The sequence below is a fragment of the Tauraco erythrolophus genome, chromosome 3, assembly GCF_009769465.1.
Source record: "Tauraco erythrolophus isolate bTauEry1 chromosome 3, bTauEry1.pri, whole genome shotgun sequence".
Taxonomy (NCBI): Eukaryota; Metazoa; Chordata; class Aves; order Musophagiformes; family Musophagidae; genus Tauraco; species Tauraco erythrolophus.
Window position 1 is genome coordinate 90,749,761 of NC_141467.1, and position 22,788 is coordinate 90,772,548.

The 22,788-nt window shown below is 46.4% G+C and overlaps 1 protein-coding gene across 3 annotated transcripts in view; it reads right to left on the minus strand.

The window, feature by feature from the left end:
* The window catches only part of ENPP2 (ectonucleotide pyrophosphatase/phosphodiesterase 2), a 77,437-nt gene extending 56,028 nt beyond the window's left edge, over window positions 1–21,409 (minus strand). For 2 of the 3 annotated variants that reach the window (XM_086609541.1, XM_086609540.1), the window contains exons 1-2: window positions 2,448–2,498; window positions 1,896–1,998 (exon numbers count right to left, since the gene is read on the minus strand). In XM_086609541.1, coding sequence (XP_086465667.1) covers window positions 1,896–1,998; window positions 2,448–2,498 — 154 coding nt within the window. Of the gene's footprint in view, window positions 1–1,895; window positions 1,999–2,447; window positions 2,499–21,187 lie in introns of those variants that run through there. The other variant, XM_086609539.1, reaches the window with a different exon arrangement.
* Between the last annotated feature and the right edge of the window lie 1,379 nt (window positions 21,410–22,788).

Genomic DNA, 22,788 nt, shown 5'->3' on the forward strand with positions numbered 1-22,788 from the left:
AAAAAGAATTAATAATAACCTTTTATTCTGGATATTTCATTGCACTGGGATTCTGAAGAAGTACAACTGGAAGTTGTACAACTACAAGAGCCTAAATAGGTTACTTCACCAGAGTGCTTTAATTTTAATAAGAAAAGCACCTCTGCAGTGCAACATTTTACTTTCTCCTTTAGACAGATGTGACTGCAATAGTTTATTCTTTGCTATCACATCTGCAATAAAAGTAACCAAGCTGCATAAACACAGAAGGGACAAAACCCTCTGTTACTTTTGCGTCTCGTTGCACCATGAACTTCAATGCCAGGTGCTGGTCCAATCCCACCTCTAAGCAAATTCTCAGTAGATTACCGGAAGTACCCCATCTCCTGCCCTCTTGCAAGAGATTCTGTATTTCTTCCTTTTTTCCTGGAATGCTGAGCTAAACCTCCTGCTGTTGGGAATAGCACGCAGCTACTGATCCTGGCAGTGTCAAACAGTGCTGGCTGGCTCAGCAGAGTTGGCACTGATAAGCTGCAAGAGGTCCCCAATGTCAGACCTTTGGGACTTCAGCAAAAATCAGCTGAACAGCCCTGCCCTAAAGCCTTGGAGGTCACCAATGAGAGCAAAGCAACTGGCAGTCAAGTGTTGAAGACATGACGTTAAAATCCTTCACGTCACTATTACACACACTAGGCAACTGCTCTACAGTTAATGCATTAGAAGATAAAAACAGAAATACATTTGTTTTTCAAGCATTTTTTTTTCACTGTTATAGAAAGATCAAAAGCAACAGCCGCTATCTTTTTGGTTACCTAAAATGCCTCTGCTCAGTAATCAGCAGCCCTGATTGTGGCTGTGATTAGACACCAATTCCTGTGAAAGACAGGGGAGAGAGGGACACAGATTCATTACCAGGAACACAACAAACTCAGGCCACGGTAAACAATTTTATAATTAAAATTCACAAGCTGTCATTACAGACGGTTACTGCAAATGAAAGCCTTTCACTTCGGTTATATTAACCAGCTCTAAATCCATGACCACAGGTTTCCTTTCTCCTGCCAAAGGAAGGAACAGAGACACAAGTCAAGCCTACTTTTTTTTTTTTTTTTTAAGAAAAAAAGGCTAGTTTTCCATTTTATATATTTTTCCACTTGGACTACGCCTGAGCTCACAAAACCCTATACTACCCCAGAACACAAACAACAGTCCTTTCTGTGGCATGTTCTTGCTTTCCTCCAAAGAAAAAAAAAAAAAAGTAGGAGGCGAAAGAAAACTAAGACGACTCGGTGCCGGCAGATGTGCTGTGACGCAGTGACAGCACATCTGCGGTGACAGCACATCTGCGTCTGCCCGGGACGCGAACACCTGCTCTCCTCCGCCCGGCCCTCTCCGCCGTCGGATGCCCGCCGTCTACTGTTCACACACCAGCATGACCTCAGGAGCCACAGAAATCCCAAAAGCTTTTTTTTTTTTCCCCTTTCTTCCCTCCCAGTGCCTCCTGAAAGCATTCGTCAAGTTTCTAGAAACCGCTTCAATAGCTACCAAAATAAAACCAGTGCCCCTGAAGCCCTCGGGGAGTTTCTCTTAGCCCTAGAGGGAAACTCTGCGGAGCACAAAGCAAAGGCTACGCGGGAGCTGATGAGACCGGGCTCTGGGAGACCGACAGCGCTCGGTCCTAAAATAAGCTAGATTTTCCATAGTCACATGCACACGGAGCAAAAGTTTAAGTAAATAGGAGACCTATAGGTGAGTCCCAAAGGTCAACTGACTCGGGCTCGGCGAGTTATTTATTCTTCTCTATATCCTAGAGGGAAAAGGAACAAGCAAACTACTGTTTCGGAGTAGGAGTGGCTTCTAACCACAGTATAGAACATAAGGGTATTGCGATGTATAAATTACGTCCGTTACTGTACCTGAGACCGGGCCCTCATCCCATTCTTCAGATCTCCTAAACCGATGTGTTGTAAATCCCATGCAGACATTTACTCCAAAGGCAAAAGCAAATAAAGATATAACCTGCAAAAGTAAAACAACAGAGTGAGCAAACTGCGCAAAAAGCAGGACTTTGAAGCTAAGAGCGTTACGATTAAAGGGGCAGAGATGGTCCTCTGTACATTCGAGCTCCCCAGCACCGCAATTCCCATCACTGGAGCAGCTGCTGACAGCGTCACCGGTGGAGAGTAACCCAAACCAGAAGGGGTTTATGAATAAAACATCTCTCGCCGAAGCTGAAACGCTCCTCTTTTTTTTTCTTGTAGGAACTTATTCAGGAGAGACGGGCTACTCCTCCTCTAAAAGCAAACACGCTCCTCTCCTCCCCTACCTGGTGCGAGTGGCTGCAGCCCTTCTCAGCCATCCTAGAGAATTCTTGAAAAGCCTGCGCGGCCCCGGCGCCTTTTCTTTACGGGGAGCGCAGAGCTCTGTTTGCTCTGGGAGTTGGGGCTATTAGCTCCAAGTAATCCCACCTGGTGAGGTTGACAGGCTCGTGTGATTTGTCCAGGGGGTGATTTCATCATGTTTCACTCACAAATCGCAGCTCCGAGTGCAAGAAGCTCCAGGCATCATCCCTCGCTGCGCCCTCCCCCCCGACACACGCACACACACACACACACACACAGACCCGCTTTCATGTGGTTTCCTCTGGCACAGCCGGGCTTTCTGCTCTGGCTGCGGCCAATGGCTGTTCCTGCTCGTTTTGTTCTCCTCGCAAAAGTAACATGGTTAAAAGAGAAACCAAATGCGTCTCCATCTGGCTCCAAGAAGAAGAAAAGGAGCGGGGGGAGGGAAGGCGGGAGGAGAAGCTCACTCGGGGCTGCGAAATGAAAAGAGCCCGATGCCACCCTGGGGTGTCACCCGAGGGTGCCGGCGTCGCCGCGCGCTGGGCTGGGCGCACCGGGCGACCGGGCACCCGCAGCCGCGGAGGTTTGGGAGCTGGTGCGCCCGTCTCGTTCCCCGAGGGTGCTCCTGAAGGCGCTAACCGGGCCGCGGAGCAGAGTCTCCCCCAAAACTCGGGACACCTCCAGATCGGGGCGGGGGGAGGGTATTTGTCACCGCTGATGTCCCGCGCTGCTGCGGCGGTGCCGGGCTCGGGTCATGGGAGCGCAAGTGGTTTTTTCTGAATAGCTGGAAACCACCGGCTCCGAGGAGGGAAGTGACACGTTCCCTCTGCCCCACATTTTCCCATTTCCATCAACAACAGAAAGCTCGGCTGTTTGGATAAGGACTTCTACCGGCAAAACACATGATAATGCCGAGCAGAATTACGGTTCAAATCAGTGGCTTAAATTTTATTTGCCAAGGCAAATTATTTACCAGTGTAGTTCGCCACTTTTTTTTTTTTTTTCCTCTGCTGAAAGCTGCTTTCATTGAAGTGTTTACTAACAATTACATTTAAAGGGACAGAGTCACGGTTCGTACGCCCTCGGATGGACCGAGCTTCCTTTGGGACCTGTCCTGTCTTCTGTACCGGCATTAAGAATCACGGTGCAGTTTTCTTTAAACCATATTGCACCGTTGAACACCCACAATTTTGAGCTTTATTCAGAGGTACCTTCTACCTGCTGCAATATCTGTCCTTCCCCACCCTGTAGCTTTACAAGGCAGTGGCTAACAATCCCTCCTCCTCGCTACCCGCATCTTCCCAGCCTGGCAGCCTTTGCTGGGAGCTGATCCTTTTTTATGCAGTTTCTTAACCGAAAGTGGCTCCATTGTGCAGCTGCATCTTTGCATTGCGAGCCCCAGGGAAGGGTGATTAGCCTGAGAAAACCTATGCCTGAGCTACACCAGGACCTCGTATTCCTCTCCCTTGCACCGACCAGGGCTGTGAAAGGGACACTCATCTTCTTCATCACCAGCTGGCTTGAAAATGAGATAGATTGCAATAGGCAATATTTTTCTAGTACGGAACTGCACAGACGTCTAGAGAAAAGTAATCGCCAAAATTTTTACTAGCTGTACCTGTAAAATTCTCACCCTTTGCCTCTGGTATATCCTGTGATTAAGCAGCTTCACTCTCAAGCACTAGGTAAGTATAGCAGTGTGTGACAGCAGCAGAAGGGAAACCAAAGATGTCACAAAATCGCTCAATGGTGTTGCTCATGTATCTCAGCGAATGAATTTCATTATTTGATAGGCAAAACATGGGAATCGGCAGCCCCAAGCTCTCCTCCAGCCTGAGACCCTCGAATCACTGGTAAAGCACAACTCGATTTTCAAATGTGGTGGCCAATTTTGAGTGCCCAAGCCAATCTGTCCAGCCTCATTTTCAGAGATGCTGAGCCTTTGCTGTTCCTGCATATCTTCCTAACACACTGGTGCTCAGTTCTTTTGAAATAAAATTCCTACTTAGGTTAAAAATGGCCGTGCAGAAAAATAAAGCAAGAAACAAAACCAAAAAATACAACATCATGGATGACTTCTACTGATTTGAAAACACATATTTAATTTTTCCATTCATATAACCTCTCTGGAGCTTGTAAACTGCACAATTTCACATAAATGGAGGAGCTCGTTTTATGTTTCCTGGTCCATGCTACAAGTGTATTACATTAATTAACCTCCTTTGTAATATCCTTTAGAACTATAGATGATGACGACTCTGAAACTGCTAATCTTTTTCATATGTGTTCTGTAAGACATTTTCCAGTAGCTCTGAACTGACCGCATACTCAGATGCACAATCATCTTTTTGTCAGAAGGATTCTGCCTGAAGCCACCCCACAGATGCACAAGGAACTTATTAGCATAAACAAGGTCTAATGATTTCATTCAGGCAAAATTTCACTGCTGGAATCGCTGGCAATTAATTTTTTTAGCGATTAATTGCCATTTTACTCATCAGAATAGGAAAGACCTAAGCTGAAATAATGTATTCCTGGCCCAAGAATGTGGCGGTTTAGAGCAAGTTTTAGGGCTTAAACGAAACACATTAAAAAGGGTTTTTAACAAGATCAACAGCATATGAAATGCCTCTTCATCAGTTATTGTGCATAAGAATTGGGCTTTGGCTTTTATGGCTTATATGATCATACTGATTATTATTTATCTCGGGATGCAAAAAGTCCAACCAGCCACTAGGTGACACTTTAAATGAGAAGTTCAGACTCCCATTTCCACACTTACAGGCATTCTGCTGTTCCATAGAGTTAATATAAGAAAGGCAATATTCAGTCTTATGTAAAAGTGATTTTTCTTGAAGAGTTTTTTAATGACAAAAGAAAACGCAAAGAAATCAAGTATAGTGGCTGAGTGAGAGGTTGTGGATGGAGAGGGCTCTAAAGAAATTAGCCTTTTTAGCTACTCATCTCCACTTTGCGCTGCTGGATGCAGCCACATTGGGTGACCATGGGGCCAGAATCAAAGCTTCCAGTATGCTTGACAGCAGCACAAAAGGCAGAAAGGTGAAGGACTTCCCCAAAATGTCCCAGAGCTCTCACCACCACCTGCCCCCTCCCCCAAACACAGCTTCCACACATAGTTGTGGCCAAAGAAAACAGTTCGTTGGGTACGTGAAATAGCCATTTCAAAGAACAAAATCTTATGATAAACTGTAGAAATTCAAGCAGTGTCCACATGGAGTCTCCTCAGATACAAGCACTGCAAAACCAAATAAGCTTCCAGCAGCCAAAGTGAACATGGGAAGCTGCAGGTACCTCACTGAAAACACCCTGAGGCTTTTTAGCAAAACCAAAGAGGCATGACATAACAAGAAGAGTTGATTCCTGTGTATAAAGGACTTTAAAACATATTTTTATAGGACTTTATGGATCAAAATCAAGTATCTTTGGCACTTAGCTTGCGCAGCAACTGGTAAGACAGAGAAGGAAGGGAAGGTGAGTGTGTGAGGGCAAGGACAGCAAAAGGACAGCAAAAGAACAGCAAAGCCAGCCAGGGTCAGTGGTCTGATGACAAAAAGAGAGGCAAGAGGAGTAAGAGTCAGTGCAGGAGTGTGATAACCTGCGATGAGCAGTCCCTCAGCAGAGATCAGCCCAGGATCCAGGCTACGGCCACATACAGGAGCGGCTACGGCCACATACAGGAGCTGCTACAGCCACATACAGGAGCCCAGAAATGTGATCGCACAGCCTGGGCATGCAAGAAAAAATACACAAGAGTTGCTGAAGGATGAGGGACCTATATCCGCTCAGCTTGTACAAGTACCACTGAAGGCCCCAAAATAGCATCACTGAGAAGTCCTCTTTACCTGGTGGAGGCAAAAACTGCAGCAAGGTGATAGATTTCAAATGGTTGGCAAGCTGGCTTGGAAACAAAATATTGCAATCTGATCATAAAGGGTCGGAGAGGACACAAATGTTCGCATGGATGCGTTCAAGGGACAGGCAGGATATAGAGGAAAAGAAGCTATCAGCATAGACAAGGGTCAGACTGTCCCTTCCTTGGGCTTTAGGACATGTTGTGAGAGCTGCAGCAGCTTCTGCAAGTATCTTTTGCTCTTATACACATAAAAGTTGCATTTTGCCAAGAAGGCGATTTCCCTGGCAGAGGGCAAAGGACTGACTGCTGAGGAGCTGCACCACTGTGCCCACTGCTACCCCAGGAGACTGGGGCGACCCACAAACCAGGCTGTGCTCATGAGAAGACACCCTCCTCACCACAGTGCCTCAAAACACCACCTGACAGCCACTTCAGGCTTGAAGAACAGTCACCAGTTATGTCTACTCATCACCACCCTCAGGGGAAAGGTATGCAAACCATAGTGCCAGATGCACCGGAGGAGTGTGCTGAGGATGACTTGCTTGGCCAGAAACAACCATAAAGAGGTGTCAGACTCTCACGGTCTATGACAGACAAATTCAAGTCTTTGAAATTGCAGTTTGCTGCAGCCCAACCCCTGAGGCACCAACTGCCTTAGGCACCTATAGGCCCATCAACATTTCTGAGCACCCTATGTGATGCCTGCAGGGTTCACAGGGCTGGCAGGTGAGGACCCAGATCCAGCCCAAACCTCACTGAGGATGACCAGCAAAGCACGTCGCATCCACCTCCCCTCACCTCACCCTCCCGTAAGTGCTCCCCCAGGACGGCTACCAAACCACGTCCTGCACAAAACACAGGTGTCTCGGGTGCACGCTTGACCGAAACTGAGCGTACATGCTCTGCCTACCCAGAGAGAGAAGAGGAACCACTGGCCAAGGGAGGACCTGACTCCCAGTCTCTGCTTTACTCATGTAAAACACTTGCATACTCACTGGGACAAGGACTGAAACCCAGGTGGGTAGCCTGGTGAAAAAAAGGACATAACGCAGTACAGGATTAAATTCTTTCACACAGCACATCGGATGCTACAGCTTTGGTGGCTAAATGAAGGCTGTGGATTTGGTGAGAGCAGTGCAGCTCCTGAAGCTGCCTCTGATGCCTGCGGAGGGGCCTCAGCTTGAGTACATCCTACACACGTGATCACCATGTGTGTCACACACAAGTAAGGCAAGGTTTGTAAGTAAAGTGTCCTCTTTTGTCAGAGCAGCTAGGTTAGCTGGAAAAAGGAGACAAGTTTTCAGTGACCTGTAGAAAGCTCTGCATGCCTGAATGCCTGTCTCTCTCCTCCCAGCAGTACTACAGCTAATAGACCGACCGCTCCAACGCAGGGTGTTACACCTCTCCCTGTGAACGGCACGTACGACAGTAACAGCATTAACACCAGTCCAACATGTACACCTGCATCATCTTCAAAGAAACCAACAATTTCCCCATTCAGTTTCTGGACATTATTATTATGAAGCAACTGAAGTACTTCACTAAAATGCACTGGGTTCAGAACTATGTATCTCAATTTTATATACGATTATATTTATAATCATATATATGTTTATATATGTATATATATGTTTATATAGAATTATATTTATAATTGTATATAAAAAATCTAGCACGCTGCAGAATACAAACTGTTCCGTGATGAAAAATCACTTCTTCATGGAGAGGATGAATGAGTAAAACACAGAGCCAAGGGGCCCATATGTATTTTTAATGGTCCTCATCCTTGCTTTCCCCTGTTTTGAGATGGTGACGAGTATCACAGATGCCCATCAACAGCTTCACATCCATCTTTTTAAAAGAGCTGTAGACTTCAGTCTACCCCCTGACAGTAGTCTGGAAGTCTCAAGGGCCTTGCATGTGCCACACACAATCACTGTTAATTTATTTGAATTTTACAAGTGACATAACCTATTCTGTCCTGCAAAAACCATAGTCCTTTACAAACGAGTTAAAGCTAAAAGAGAAGAGAGAAAAAAAAAAAACAAACCCAACAAAGAATAAACCATAGATTTCATAGATTTCTAGGTTGGAAAAGACCTTAGAGATCATCCAGTCCAACCGTCCCTAATTCCCATTAAACCATATCCCTAAGTAGTTCATCCACCCTTTTCTTAAACACATCCAGGGATGGGGACTCAACCACCTCCCTGGGCAGCCTATTCCAGTGGCTGACAACCCTTTCAGAGAAGAAATACTTCCTAACATCCAACCTGAATCTCCCCTGACTAAGCTTATACCCATTTCCTCTTGTCCTATCACCCATCACCAATGTAAAGAGCCCTTCCCCCACCTCCCCACCATCCCTTCTCAAGTATTTGTAGGCTGTAATCAGGTCTCCCCTCAGCCTTCTCTTCTCCAGGCTAAACAGCCCCAACTCCCTCAGCCGGTCCCCATAAGTTTTATTTTCCAGCCCCTTGACCAGTTTAGTCGCCCTTCTTTGGACTCGCTCCAGGAGCTCAATATCTCTCTTAAAGTGAGGGGCCCAAAACTGGACACAATATTCCAGGTGCGGCCTCACCAGTGCCGAGTACAGGGGCAGGATCACTTCCCTATTCCTGCTGGTTACACTATTCTTGATACACGCCAGTATCCCATGGGCCTTTTTGGCCACCTGGGCACACTGCTGGCTCATATCAAGCCGGTAGTCAACCAACACCTCCAGGTCCTTCTCCGCCAGGCAGCTCTCCAGCCACTCCTCCCCGAGCCTATAGCGATGCTTGGGGTTTTTATACCCCAAGTGAAGGACTCTGCACTTGGCCTTATTAAAGCTCATGCCATTGGCCTCAGCCCAACCATCCAGTCTGTTCAAATCCCTCTGAAGGGCCTCCCTACCCTCGAGCAAATCGACACAGCCTCCAGAACAAAGATGCACTAAAGCAGGTTTTCTAGACTTCAAATCATGTTCCTAGTTGCTTTGTCTAACTTGCATGTACACTCTTTACCATGTTCGAACCTCTCTTGGGAGAATATTAGCTCTGAATTTCCTGCAATGCAAAACTTCTTGTGGGGACTTCTTCAACAATCCTGTAACATATCTCTCCTACTTAATCATATTTGCCCTCAGCCCAAACTCTATTTTGGCACACTTTTCAAGCTCAAGGCTTGGTTATGATTAAAAAATTTCCAAGTGCTAATCTCTTCCCTACAAGTAAAATGTGGATATAATTAATACTGTTTTGTTTACTTTGAATTTGCTTTCTTTGCCAAACAAGAGTTTCTGTTTGTTTGTTTTAAATCTCTTTTTTAAATGTTTTTGGCGCTTGATCAAAAAAGTATTTTAATTAATACTTTTCTTCTCATTAATCTAAAAAAATCACCGATATTTTCTAAATGGCCAAACCTTATTTGATTGCAGTTTAAAGAGATATGTCACTAGGAATGTTGTTCCCAACTTGCCTGCAGTTGAGGCTTTGGACATCCATGTTCTGCAGCACTGATACTTCTCCTGGGGAAAAAGCCAAGTGGGATCAGTCTGGAAACAGAAGATTTCCCCACAGCAAACAGGGACATGTCCTCACATTGGCAGGTTTTCTTCTTGTTTCTATGCACAAGGAGTCATCTCAAGATGTGAGATGTGGCAGTGTTGCAGTCAAGACAAAAAAAAAGCTGTGGATCTTCTGGGCTTGAACCGACTTCATCCGAACGCAAGCCCTGCTCAAGTTCAAAGCTCTCCTGTTTCAAGGGGGAGTGCAAGACTGCACCGCTAAGCGCAATCAGTGCAGCATAAAGAGAAGGAAATCCTCTATTCAAAAAATAAAAATCCTGAAGTAATTAGGACAGCTGAAGAAGAAGAGATGTCCTCAGAAAAATAACAATTATTAAAAGCTGACTAAACTGCCTGATCTGATTGACTGAGCGGTCCCATGAACGCTTACCAGTAGATAGGAACTGCTCAGGCTTCTGCCCGGAGGAAAACGCATAAAATGATGACACGGTTAGCACTGTCACAGACTTGGCCCCATCTGTAACCCCTTTTGAGGGTACTGATTTATCTCATAGTTGGAAGACACAGGTTTATAACTTACACAAGCTTAAGCTATCTCCAGCTGTTGAGAAAGGTTGGGTATTGAATTAACTTGGAAATAACTGGATTCTCTGTCTTTTCCTTCAGAACAGAGATAAAGCCAGCAGGTAGAGTCCAGGTACCAAGCGCCTCCCAGCAGCCCTGGCAAATTGGCTAGTCCTTGCCATCACTTCCATCCCTTTCACCCCAACCAACCATCCCAGGGCCACACTGCCAGTCAAAACAGGTTTAAAAATTCCCTTCCTTTCGCAGGTTTTGCAGCTGGAGGAGTTCCCTGTTCTGGTCCTCAGCCCTGGAAGCGGCGTGTCTGTGAGATACAGTGAGCTGCAGGCTGCTACTGCTTCTGAACCCCAGGCTGGGTCCTGTAAATGAGTGGCACCCCATGGCCAGGGGAGCAGAGGGCAGAGCACACACGAGCTTTCGTCTTGCCCCCCAACTCGCTGCTGCTCCCAGGGGAGCCGCGTCACCCCAGCATACGCTCGGCTCTCCCCATTTCTTAACATGCATCTGCTGCTGCCTGTTTTAATGGCAAAGCACAAAAGCGTAAAACAAATGCCTGTTGCTTTTTAGGTCATTTCGGACAGATGGGCTGCTTTCCAGGCATCACAAATTTTCCTCAGTTGAACCATGTCACCACCACTGCAGTCGAATGCCAGCTTTTTTTTTTTTCTGATTATAGCCGAGTGCAAAGATGACAAATGTAAGTACAAAGGGAAAAACATCCTGTTGGAACAGCACTCCCTGTTTTCTCCGGGTGAGAAAAGTATAAGTGACATTTCAACAAAACAATGTAATCCATTGCTGGATTATTATTTTTTTTTAAACCTTATCATAATGTGTAAATTAATACATTTCAAGCTCTGCAGGAATGCAATGTGAAAAAAATGAAGGAAAGTGGTAGAAATGAAAAATGTGCAACTCTGTGCTAGCATGGGTTTGCATAAGGATTATCAGGGTTTTTTTTGGATATAAATACTTTTTTTACCTTTTCAGCATAAAACTTTGGAAAGGAATAAAGAATCATTTTCTAATGGATTAAATAAGTAGACTGTAGGGGAACTCTGGCCACTTAAATTTATTAAAGCAAATAATCTTACTAAGTTAAGTTATGTTTCTCTAACTCATCTTTGCAGTACAAGATTTGCAGAAATAATCAGTTCCTCAGTTTAATAATTGCTGACTGCTGTAAAACAAAAGCAGCTCTGCTTTGCTCAGTCTTCACAGAAGGCTGCCCACCCCAGTAAATCTCTTTTTCACAGCAGGCAAGACTAAAGTCAGCTTGAAATTATATTTGCTGAAGGTTCTCAGGACAGAGACAGATGTTCCTGGGTATCCACAGAAAGGCTGCAAAACAGCTGGGGCTATTTAATTTCGCATCCTTTCACTGTCTATTGCCACCCCTTCTCCAAGACACTGCAACCAAACACCTTTGAAGGCAACATCTGATCCAATGCAACGTGAAAAGGACTTGAGTAAACTACTGCTCTGGTGAAAAGGGTGGAGACATCACCTTTTCCGGCAATAGCTTTGCCAGTTGAAGGAAAAGCCTCCAGTGCTTGGTGTTGCCACTCAAGTTTGTGAATTCAACTTCTCTTCCTTTCGGATGAGGAGCTGCCCAGCACAGCTGCCTCTCCTCCTCCTCTGCACTTCACCACACTGACCACGGGAGTTTCATTGCTTGAGTGATCTTCCTCCAGCCTGGTGCTGAGGAACACTAGGATTAAATCACCTTTTTTACAAAACAAAACAAAACCAAACCAAACAAACTAACACAACACGCTTTGGTTAAAGAAGCCAGGATGAATGATGGAAACAGGCAAGAACCAGCAATATCTTCAGGTGACAGCTGAAGTCAGCAGAGGAGGAGCAGCCCTACTCCTGGGGCGAACTTCACTTCTGAGACAGAGCAGGAGCACATACAGGCTTCCTCTGGAACAGCTTAAGCCACAACAGCTGTTTTGAAAACGAGTATTGGACTACAACCTCATGTTCACATCCCTGTTTGTAGGCAGCCTAAGCTTGCTGAAACATCTGCTTGATTCTGCAGATAATTCAGCTTGGTTTTGGAAGGTATTGGATTTAAAAGACACCAGGAAAGCTTCTGCTTTTGTTACTTCCTACTCTGACGCATGGAGCTTCGCCTGGGGTCGGAGGAGGAGCTGACAGAGAGCTTATGGGTCAAGATTAGAGGACGGGGACGGATAGGGGATGTTACGGTAGGGGTCTGTTACAGGCCACCTGGCCAGGAGGACAGAGCAGATGAGGCGCTTTATAGCCAGATAGGAGCAGCCTCGCGGTCACAAGCCCTGGTCCTCATGGGGGACTTCAACCACCCTGACATCTGTTGGAGAGACAATACGGCAGGGCACAGGCAGTCCAGGAGGTTCCTGGAATGCGTGGATGACAACTTCCTCCTGCAGGTGATAGAGGAGCCGACAAGGAGGGGTGCCATGCTCGACCTTGTGCTCACCAACAGGGAGGGACTGGTGGGTGAGGTGAAACTTAAGGATAGCCTTGGCTGCAGTGACCACGACACGGTGGAGTTCAAGATCCATGGGGCAGCAAGGAAACCACTCAGCAAGCTCTGTACCCTAGACTTTAAGAAGGCAGACTTCGGCCTCTTCAAGGACTTGATGGGCAAAGTGCCGTGGGAGGTGGCCCTGGAGGGACGAGGGGCCCAGGAAAGTTGGTCCACATTCAAGGAGCACCTCCTCCAAGCTCAGCAGAGGTGCATCCCGATGAAGAACAAGTCGGGCAAAAAGACCAGGAGGCCTGCGTGGATGAGCAAGGAGCTCCTGGACCAACTGAAAATGAAGAGGTTAGCCTACAGAGGGTGGAAGCGGAGACAGATAGCCTGGGAGGAATACAGAGAAGCTGTAAGAGTGACCAGGGATCAGGTGAGGAAGGCTAAAGCCCTGAAGGAATTGAATTTGGCAAGGGATATAAAAAGCAATAAGAAATGCTTCTATAGGTATGTAGGGGACAAAAGGAAGTCCAAGGAGAATGTAGGCCCCCTCCGGAAGGATACTGGTGCTCTGGTCACCCGGGACATAGAGAAGGCTGAGGTACTCAATGAATTTTTTGCCTCAGTCTTCACTGATAAAGCCTCTTGTCTTACCACCCAAGCTGTGGAAAGAACTAGCAGGGACTGTGAGGATGAACCACCGCCCACTGTACTTGAAGAGCAGGTTCGGGAACATCTGAGGAACTTGAAGGTGCACAAGTCCATGGGACCTGATGAGATCCATCCGCGGGTCCTGAAGGAACTGGCGGATGAAGTTGCCAAGCCACTGGCCATTGTATTTGAGAAGTCGTGGCGGTCTGGCGAGGTCCCCGATGACTGGAAGAGAGGGAACATAACCCCCATTTTTAAAAAGGGGAACAAGGAGGACCCGGGCAACTACAGGCCGGTCAGCCTCACCTCTGTGCCTGGCAAGGTCATGGAGCAGATTCTCCTGGGAACCATGCTAAGGCACATGGAGAGCAAGGAGGTGGTGGGTGACAGCCAACATGGCTTCACCAAAGGCAGATCGTGCCTGACCAACTTGGTGGCCTTTTATGATGGGGTGACAACATTGGTGGACAAGGGTCGACCAACGGATGTCATCTACCTGGACTTGTGCAAAGCTTTTGACACTGTCCCGCACGACATTCTTCTCTCTAAACTAGAGAGGCATGGGTTTGATGGATGGACCACTCGGTGGATAAGGAATTGGCTCAATGGCCGTACTCAGAGAGTAGTGGTCAACGGCTCGATGTCCATGTGGAGACCGGTCACGAGTGGCGTCCCTCAGGGGTCCGTGTTGGGCCCGGCCCTCTTCAACATCTTTGTCGGTGACGTGGACAGTGGCATGGAGTGCACCCTCAGCAAGTTCGCCGATGACACCAAGCTGTGTGGTGCCGTCGACACGCTGGAAGGGAGGGATGCCATCCAGAGGGACCTTGACAGGCTGGAGAGGTGGGCCCGTACCAACCTCATGAAGTTTAACCAGGCCAAGTGCAAGGTCCTACATCTGGGTCATGGCAATCCCAGGCACAAATACAGACTGGGCGGAGAATGGATCGTGAGCAGCCCTGAGGAGAAGGACTTGGGAGTACTGGTGGATGAGAAGCTCAATATGAGCCGGCAATGTGCTCTTGCGGCCCAGAAGGCCAACCGCGTCCTGGGCTGCATCAAGAGGAGCGTGGCCAGCAGGTCGAGGGAGGTGATTCTCCCCCTCTACTCTGCCCTCGTGAGACCTCACTTGGAGTATTGCGTCCAGTTCTGGAGTCCCCAACATAAGAAGGACATGGACCAGTTGGAGAGGGTCCAGAGGAGGGCCACGAAGATGATAAGAGGGCTGGAGCACCTTTCCTATGAGGACAGGCTGAAAGAGTTGGGGCTGTTCAGCCTGGAGAAGAGGAGGCTCCGGGGTGACCTTATAGCGGTCTTCCAGTACCTCAAGGGGGCCTACAAGAAAGATGGGGAGAGGCTGTTCAGGAGGGCCAGTTGTGATAGGACAAGGGGTAATGGTTTTAAAATAGAGGGAGGTAGATTCAGGTTGGATATTAGGAAAAAATTTTTTACCATGAGAGTTGTAGAACACTGGAACAGGTTGCCCAGAGAGGTGGTGAATGCTCCATCCCTGGAGACGTTCAAGGCCCGGTTGGATGAGGCCCTGAACAACCTGATCTAGTTGGAGATATCCCTGTTCCTTGCAGGGGGGTTGGACTAGATGACCTTTGAAGGTCCCTTCCAGCCCTAACGATTCTATGATTCTATGATTCTATGATCATAAATAAAACAAATAAGCCAACCCAAAGGTCCATTGGATAAGGGCAAGTGGAAGTGCAGTCGGACTGCAGGACAGAAGGCACAGGGCAGAGGTGTGGGAGGCTTTTGGAGAGGAGGCAACTTCAGCAAATAAACCAGGTCTGACGCTGCCAGCAGCAACTGCCAGGACAGCACTGTAGATGAAGGGCACCCAATATCCCACGCCTGTTGGGGCCATCTCCTACCATCTGCAGGGAAATGCTGGGCCAGCTGGGCAGTGCAATGGAAGGACAGAAGAAGACATCTTAATGTTGGGGATGAAAAAAGAGACAAAATATATTAGGAGAATAGAGCTTTGGAGACTCCAAAAGGGAATCTTTCCTTCTTGTTCTTTCTGTTGTGGAGCTTGCAGGGAGGAAACCACCCTCGTGATCTCTAGTCTGTAGTTAATGCTCGGTTTCAGTTGTACTGCACAAGTCCAACATACGTTGAGGAACATTAAAAAATTAAAGCTTATTTAGATGCATTTAATTTATGTGGTTAAGTGCAATGACCTCAGTAATGAATCCTTTTGGACTTGACAGCCAGCTGAGATCGGGATCCTTCAGGTTGTTTCCTTTAAGAGAGGACTTAGATTGTAGCATCAAGGGATTCTTTAGTACAATCCAGTCGTTTACAAAGAATGTACAAAAAAATGCCGTTTCTCTGAGCAGGGAAAGGAATCCTATTGTTTTGGCTATCCAAGAGGCATTTAAGGGCTTCTTACATTCATACTGAATGAAGGGCCATCAGGTTCAAGGGAATTTCACTTCATTTTAGAGTAGTGATTCCTTCCCTCTTTCCTACCCCAAAGGGGTGACCTTGTTTCGGGTTTGCCTGTTGTCTTCACTGCCATCTTAGCTGTGCAGCCTCAGCATGGAAAAAAAGGAAAGCAAGTATTTACAGGTGATAACAACTTAATTATTTACAAAGTGTTGTTTCATCAGGACATTTCTCCTCACCTCCTCGTAGTGCCATGTTTTCATCCATGGGATGTTTTTGATTGCCTCAGACAAAATTACTCTTGGGGGTGCAAAGAGGGTCTTTGAGGAATGACACTCTCCTGGCCTAAGCCACACACTCAGGCTGCACACAGCAGCCATTGTCCCCATCTTCCAGATCCCACCATGGTCACCTGCTGCAGGTACCAGGCCCCAGCCACAAGCTCATATGCTTTTTTCTCCAAAGATGGTTGGAACAAGTCATATTTTTCTCTTTACACAACCTGTGAAATCTTTGAAATGGAAGCATTGCACCCAACTTTCTTCACTAATTCCACTCATGTCCAAGACCATGCTGACATACCGAACTATAGACTGAAGCAAGTAGAGAGGTGGCAATATGTTACAATCCCTGCAGTTGCAATCAGAGTTTCTCTGTCCCAGCTTTGGTAGTATAAACACTGAATTTGGTGTAGAGATGATCCCCTGGTCCTTCTGCTGCTGCCACAACACCAGTTCCTCACCACCATCCTGTTCCAGTAACCTCTACCAGCCCTTGGCCCATTCTCCTGCTATGGCCGGAAAACTTTTTCAAGCTGTCACGTTCATCAGTGACACCAGACACATACAGCTAATACGACTGAAAAAGTTTTTCTGCAAGAGGAAATATACAACAATAAGTAAGCAAATATTCTGTAGATAGTAATTTCTACCTTGAAATTGATTTTATGCTCTTTGCTCTTTTTACCGCTATTAGTCGAGAGTGCTGGTGCTTCCTGCTGCACCAAAACCTCATCCTGCTTCAAGGACTTGCACTTCAATAGAGTAGGCTGAAGCAACTCTGCAGAGCTGAACTGCTGGAGTAAAGTCAGTGAAAACACGAATCGAGGGATGGAGTGTCTGTAGGCTGTATTCCCCTCAGCTTTGTTACGCTGTTTGCAAAGTACCAGGGAAGTGTTCAAATCCTGTCCCAGGTTTGCACAGGGCTCTCTGTAAAACCTGGAGTGGTTCCCTGTGGAGCGCATTTGGAGATGTCCTGCCTGCCCTGACTCAGACAACTTTTGCTACAGCATGGACACAGCAGTGAAATCGCCCTTTCTTCAGGTCCACACATTTCCTCCTTGTGAATTATCCATGTCTGGCAAAAGAATGACCTGGTGGGGTAGTTTGTGTGTGAACAGAAGTGTTTCCCGTCTGGGAACACCTCTGCCCTGCCTTGTCCCTACAGCTACCTGCATTTTTACAGATGTCAATACAAAGCCAGAAGCCTTAAATTTGGCATTAGATCTAAAAGCATGTGTGGAACAAAGTCTTGTTACCCAGGCTGGTTAAGATATCCCAAGTACCTGGAGCACCACAGGGATGAGAGGATGGAACTCGGCTGAACGTCCTATTTAACAACAAGCAGCAAGGAACAAAGAGCTGTGAAGAGACTAAAATGGGAAATTGCAGTAATGGGGATGGGAAGGAGGTAGCTGCCATGGGAAGGGAAGAAGAACAGCAGGAACACCTCTGGCCACGTTCCACAAACCACGTGCAGGTTTGTACATCAGCTGCCACAGGAGTTAAAAATAGGGTTGTCTTCAAGGAGGAGTTCCCAAGATCTCCTCAAAAAGAAAAAAAAAGCAAAAGCCAATGAAGAGTCAAGTGATAGCAAAGCCAGAGATGACTTCCAGAACGAGAAGGCTTTCAGGTGAAAATCTTTAAATAGCCAAAAAATACACAGCAACAGAAGATCGGAGGGTGTGAGTCCAGAAACATGTCAAATTGTGTGTTGTTTTTGTAGATATGAGGTCAAGACTTAAGGTTCTCTGTTGGGTGTCTGTGCAGGCGCTGGCAGGGGCTAGGGGGCCCCCCGTCAGGAGCGGCCAGGACTGCTCTGTGCCGGACACAGCCGGTTCCAGCCAGCTCCAGCTGGTTCCAGCCAGCTCCAGTGGGCCCACCACAGGGCACCGCTGAGTCCCGCAGCCCTGACGGTGGCGCTTCTGGTAAAGCATACTGAAGAAAGGGTAAAAAGTGCTGTGCAGGTAGTCAGGATTGAGGGGAAATCGTGAGGAACAGCCCTGCAAACACCACGGTCATGAAGAAGGAGAGGAGGAGGTGCTCCAGGTGCTGGAGCGGAGATTCCCCGGAAACCTGTGGAAGAGACCTTTAGTGGAGCGGTTTATCCTGAAGGAGTGCAGCCCGTGGGAAGGGTGGACACAGGGGCAGGGAGAGCTGTGAGGAGGAAGGAGCAGCAGAGAGGGGCTGTTCTGAGCTGATCCCAACCCCCCAAGCCAAGGAGAAGTTGGGGAGGAGGCAGAGGAGTCAGGAATGGAGGAGTGAAGTTGAGCCCGGGAAAATGGGGGGAGGTGGGGGAAAGGTGCTGGTTTAATTTTTGTCTTTGCTTCTCACTATCTAAATCTATTTTAATTGGCAATAAATTAAATTAATTTTCCCCATGACGGTAATTGATAAGTGATCCCTGTCTTTATCTCAGCGTATGAGCTTTTCCATCTTATTTTCTCCTCCTGCCCCTTTGAATAAGAGGAGTGAAAGAGCAGCAGGATGGGCATCTGGCAACCAGCCATGGTCAACCCACTGCAGATTCCTCTTAAAAATCTCTACAAGATTCATAGATTCATAGATTCATAGATTTCTAGGTTGAAATATAGATAGGTTGAAGATACTATGAAATCGATAAACAAAGGAGGAGAAAGCTTATAGATTAAACTTTTGAGGTGCTTCACAATAAAAAAAATGTAAGGAAGGCATGAAGCCTCCCACAGAAATGAAAAGAGAGTGGCTGGACAGGAATTGTATTTAAAGAGAAGGCATCTGAGTCACAGATGTAAGGAAGATCCATCCGCAATAAGAGGAAAGCTCTGTCTGGCTCAGGGAGAGAAGACAGGAGCTGAGCATACTCGCTATTAGTTTGTATTTTTAATCCCTTTTTGCACGATTTTTCATGTACAGCGCTAGCAACTGGAACTTCTAAGCAATGGAATTTAAACAGTACATAACAGCAAAATAGTTGTCCAATGTCGATGGAGCCCATATGTATTTATTTCTATATTTACATTTCTTCGTGTACAGAATTGACAGTGACTCTGTTCTTTACTCTAAATGCATGGAGTGCACACAGTTTCATGGATTTTGAGACAAAGAAAGCCTGTGAGATCATTTGGTCAAACACCCTGCCAACATAGTCATCATTTCACCCAGTGAAGAGCCTAAGGGAGGGTGCATCCCAGCTGGGCTAGCATGGGTGGCATGAGGAGAGTGTTGCTGGGAGGTTCAAAAGCCTCCATCCAGCAAGGTGCAGCAGAGGTCAGGGATTCCTCCAGCTTTGCAAGCACACGAAAACCAGCTTGTGCTACTGGTGTGTCAGCAATAACAGATATTGCTCCATTTCCATAAGTCACCTACATAATCTGGTGAAGCGCCAGAAATGGGCACTTTTAACAGCACATGGGAATTCAGATGAGGTGTTGCTAGCCCCAGCGCTGCCAGGAGCAGTCTCGTACCACCATCTTTCATTCGTCTCTCAGAAATATTCATTACCTCCACTTCCAGTTCAACTAATGTCAAAGGATTACATTTGACATCCTTGGGTAAATGTGAGCGCTGTTATTAACAGCCACAGCTTTCAAAAATGATGCTAACATATCTTTAGCTATCTGGCATTCAAACTCAGCTGGGGTTCTGTATGAATAACTGGAAACCTCCCCACTGCAGTGACTTTAAACTCACAGTTTAACCATCGTATTACATCCTCTCAAATAAGGCAAGATTTTGTGGAAGAAATATTGTCACACAAATGGAACGCTGTGTCATTTTCTTAACATCCTATACAGGCCAGCCTGCTAGGAGGAGACATTTCAACAGCCTTGGACTTCATGAGAAGCTTTCTTAGTCTAAAAATGTCTGTAGCCATCCCTGAACAGGTCAGCAGGTCACTTGTGGGCAGTCAATGTTCGGGGCAGAGTCAGCCTCTTCTTTCTTTCAGGTACAGGCAGCCCCTTGCTATCTCTCCGTACCCCCAGGCACAGCCAGTGCTCTCTGTCAGCCCCCAGCCCACCTCCCCACCACCTGACTGCACGTCCAGCGGGGAGGGCTTGAGTACTCATGTAAGCAGTCTTTCAAACCTCCTTAGCAACAGAAATGCCTGATTTCCCATATTTTTGCATCCGACAAGTCAGTGCCCCGCTTCGACTTGCAGAGCTCAGCGGTTCTGTCCCAGATGCGGTGGCAATAAGGAGCAGCCCGCCCAGCACTGACGCACGCTGACAGGAAGCTTGCGCAGATCAGTAGCAATGAGAAGCAAATCACAATGAAAATCTAAGCAAATCAGAAGCAAAAGAGACTCAAAAGAGGGACCCAATTATTAATACTTCAAAATCAGAATAATCGAAACCATTATGAGTTCAACCATATGGAGAGAAGCTACAAGGCATACACTGTTTTATTAACTCCTTATCAACTTGCCTCTCTAATCAGCACTTTGTGTTTGTGGCATAGGGAGTTATGAAAAAAATTACAGATCCTTCAGGTGTTACCGCCCTGATTAAAGAAATTCATATATTTCCTTTGGAGAAAAAGGCTTTGGTAGAGGTGCCTGTAATAGGAACCTTATTTAAACAGATTGCCTTTAAGCCCAGGACTTTATCAGTGAAGCTCCAGACACTGGAAATTCTAATATAAATGAAAAGCCAAGTGATGTGGGAGTTTTAAACTCATAATTACATATTTGCATAATATTAATATCGTAGGAGGCAAATACAGACAAAAAACAAGATACTTTTCTTGTGTCTGCGCTGGGTGCCAATTTTAATGTTGCTAGAAGGTAACAGACATGAAAGGCAGTTTATATGAAAAACGTTAAGAGAGAAGGCATCATCAGAAGGGAAAACAAGCTGTAAGAGATGTACTGTGATTTTTAAAATACATTTTCTTCTCTGTGCGTTAAATAATACTTTCTACTTACAAATCAGAGCACTTCCAGCATGACCCCTGAATGCACACTGAAAGGAATTCCAACTTGCCATATCCCAATCCAAGCTGCACTTGGCAAAAACACATTCACTCTACTTCATAGTCTGACTTTGCTTGTAATTATATTTATTTAAGACTACTTCAACAAGCCAGAAAAACACACGGGGCGGAAGGGGAGGGAAGATGCTCCTACCGTACCAGTGGGTCTCTTTTCTCCATGACTGAAGTTCGACGTGGAAACTTCGCTTCGCCCTGGCCCCGGCAGTGGCTCCAGGCAGATGCACTTGCCTGGGGAGGTCGTGGGCTGCCTTGGCCCCAGGCTGGCTCCCAAGGGGCTGCCTGGCCGCCCTGGGCCTGGGATCCCGAAGCCTCACGGCTGAAGTCAGGGTGCCAGCTGCCCCGGCGGGACAATGGCTCCATTGGGAGATGGCTGGGGGACAAAGACACTGCTTTCAGGAATGATTTTATATGCGCACATGTGACCTTTGCCAGAAATTACTCCATGGAAAGCATCCCTGTCCTGAAGATCTGCTTTCAAATGCAGCTGAGGCACTTGCTTAATCTGGTCTTTTTTTCTTCTCTTTTTTTCTTTTTTTTTGGCCACAGATGCCTCAGAAGAGGTCATGTGCAGATAACAAGGTGATGCTGAGCTCTTTCTGATCATTTGATAGAGCTATTCAGTAATAGATAGGATTATTTTCTTCACTTTTCAAAGGGCATCACCAGAATCTACTAACTGGAGTGCTTTTATCTGCTTTTAGCAATTTAACTACAAAACCAGAGTACCCTAACTTCCAATCCCTTGGCCTGAGCCAGCCTACAAGTCACTTCCAAGCTCAGATCACCTTTGCTAAGAGTGCATATAGGCTTAAATTTATGCATCCAGATAAGAACAGCAGAGCCTTTGGCTTTGTAATGGATTCGAGTGTCTTATTTATTTATTACAAATTCATTTATTGTAACTGTGATTTTTAAGTATTTTGAAGGCTTCCTACTTGACAGGATATCAAATAGAAGCTGTTGACTCATCGCACACATGAAATCCAAGTATTGCTACAGCTACACTAATGGTGGGGGGCTGAAGATGGAGTTTGTGATCTTTACACTGGGATACCACAGTGAAGGCTGCAGCTGCGGCAGGTGAAAGCAAGGGCCCTCAGAGAGATTCTTTTTTAGGTTATAGGGAAGGGTAACAACAGTGTGCTGCTTTAAGGTTAGCCAACATTTTCCTTTGTAAGATCTTGAGTTTTGCTGTTTATTGCTCTGGTAAACTAATGTTTACACTGATCATTTTTATACTGGAAAGAGTGGGGGGCTTTAACATATTTTAATTTAAGGTAAAATATGCCAAACATTTTGGAGACAAAAACAAAGAATGTATACTTTGCTATACTGATGTTAAACAAAATTCTCTGTCCTTTCCATAAACAGATCTCAGGCTTACATACCCTAGAGCAACAGATTGGATTTCGGGGGCCGGGGAAGAATGGCCTTTGTTAATTGAATACGTTCATCCATCCCTACCAAATTCCAGCCAGATTTGGCCATGTATAAATTTTTAAGAGACTTTGTGTATGCTCAGCACTGTGCGCTACTTGCTTACACTTAACAGCTGAGCTCTCCAAAGATCATATTCTCTGGGTGTCTTTGAGCCCCTTACAGCCCATGGGTCACACTGGAGGTTTATTTCGAGGGAAAGGAGTTTTAAAAGGTGCTCACAGTCACAACGGTATCCAGGAGTGGGGTTGTGTCCATCCGTCCATCATCTGCCCTCAGCACAGCTGCACCCAGAGCCCACA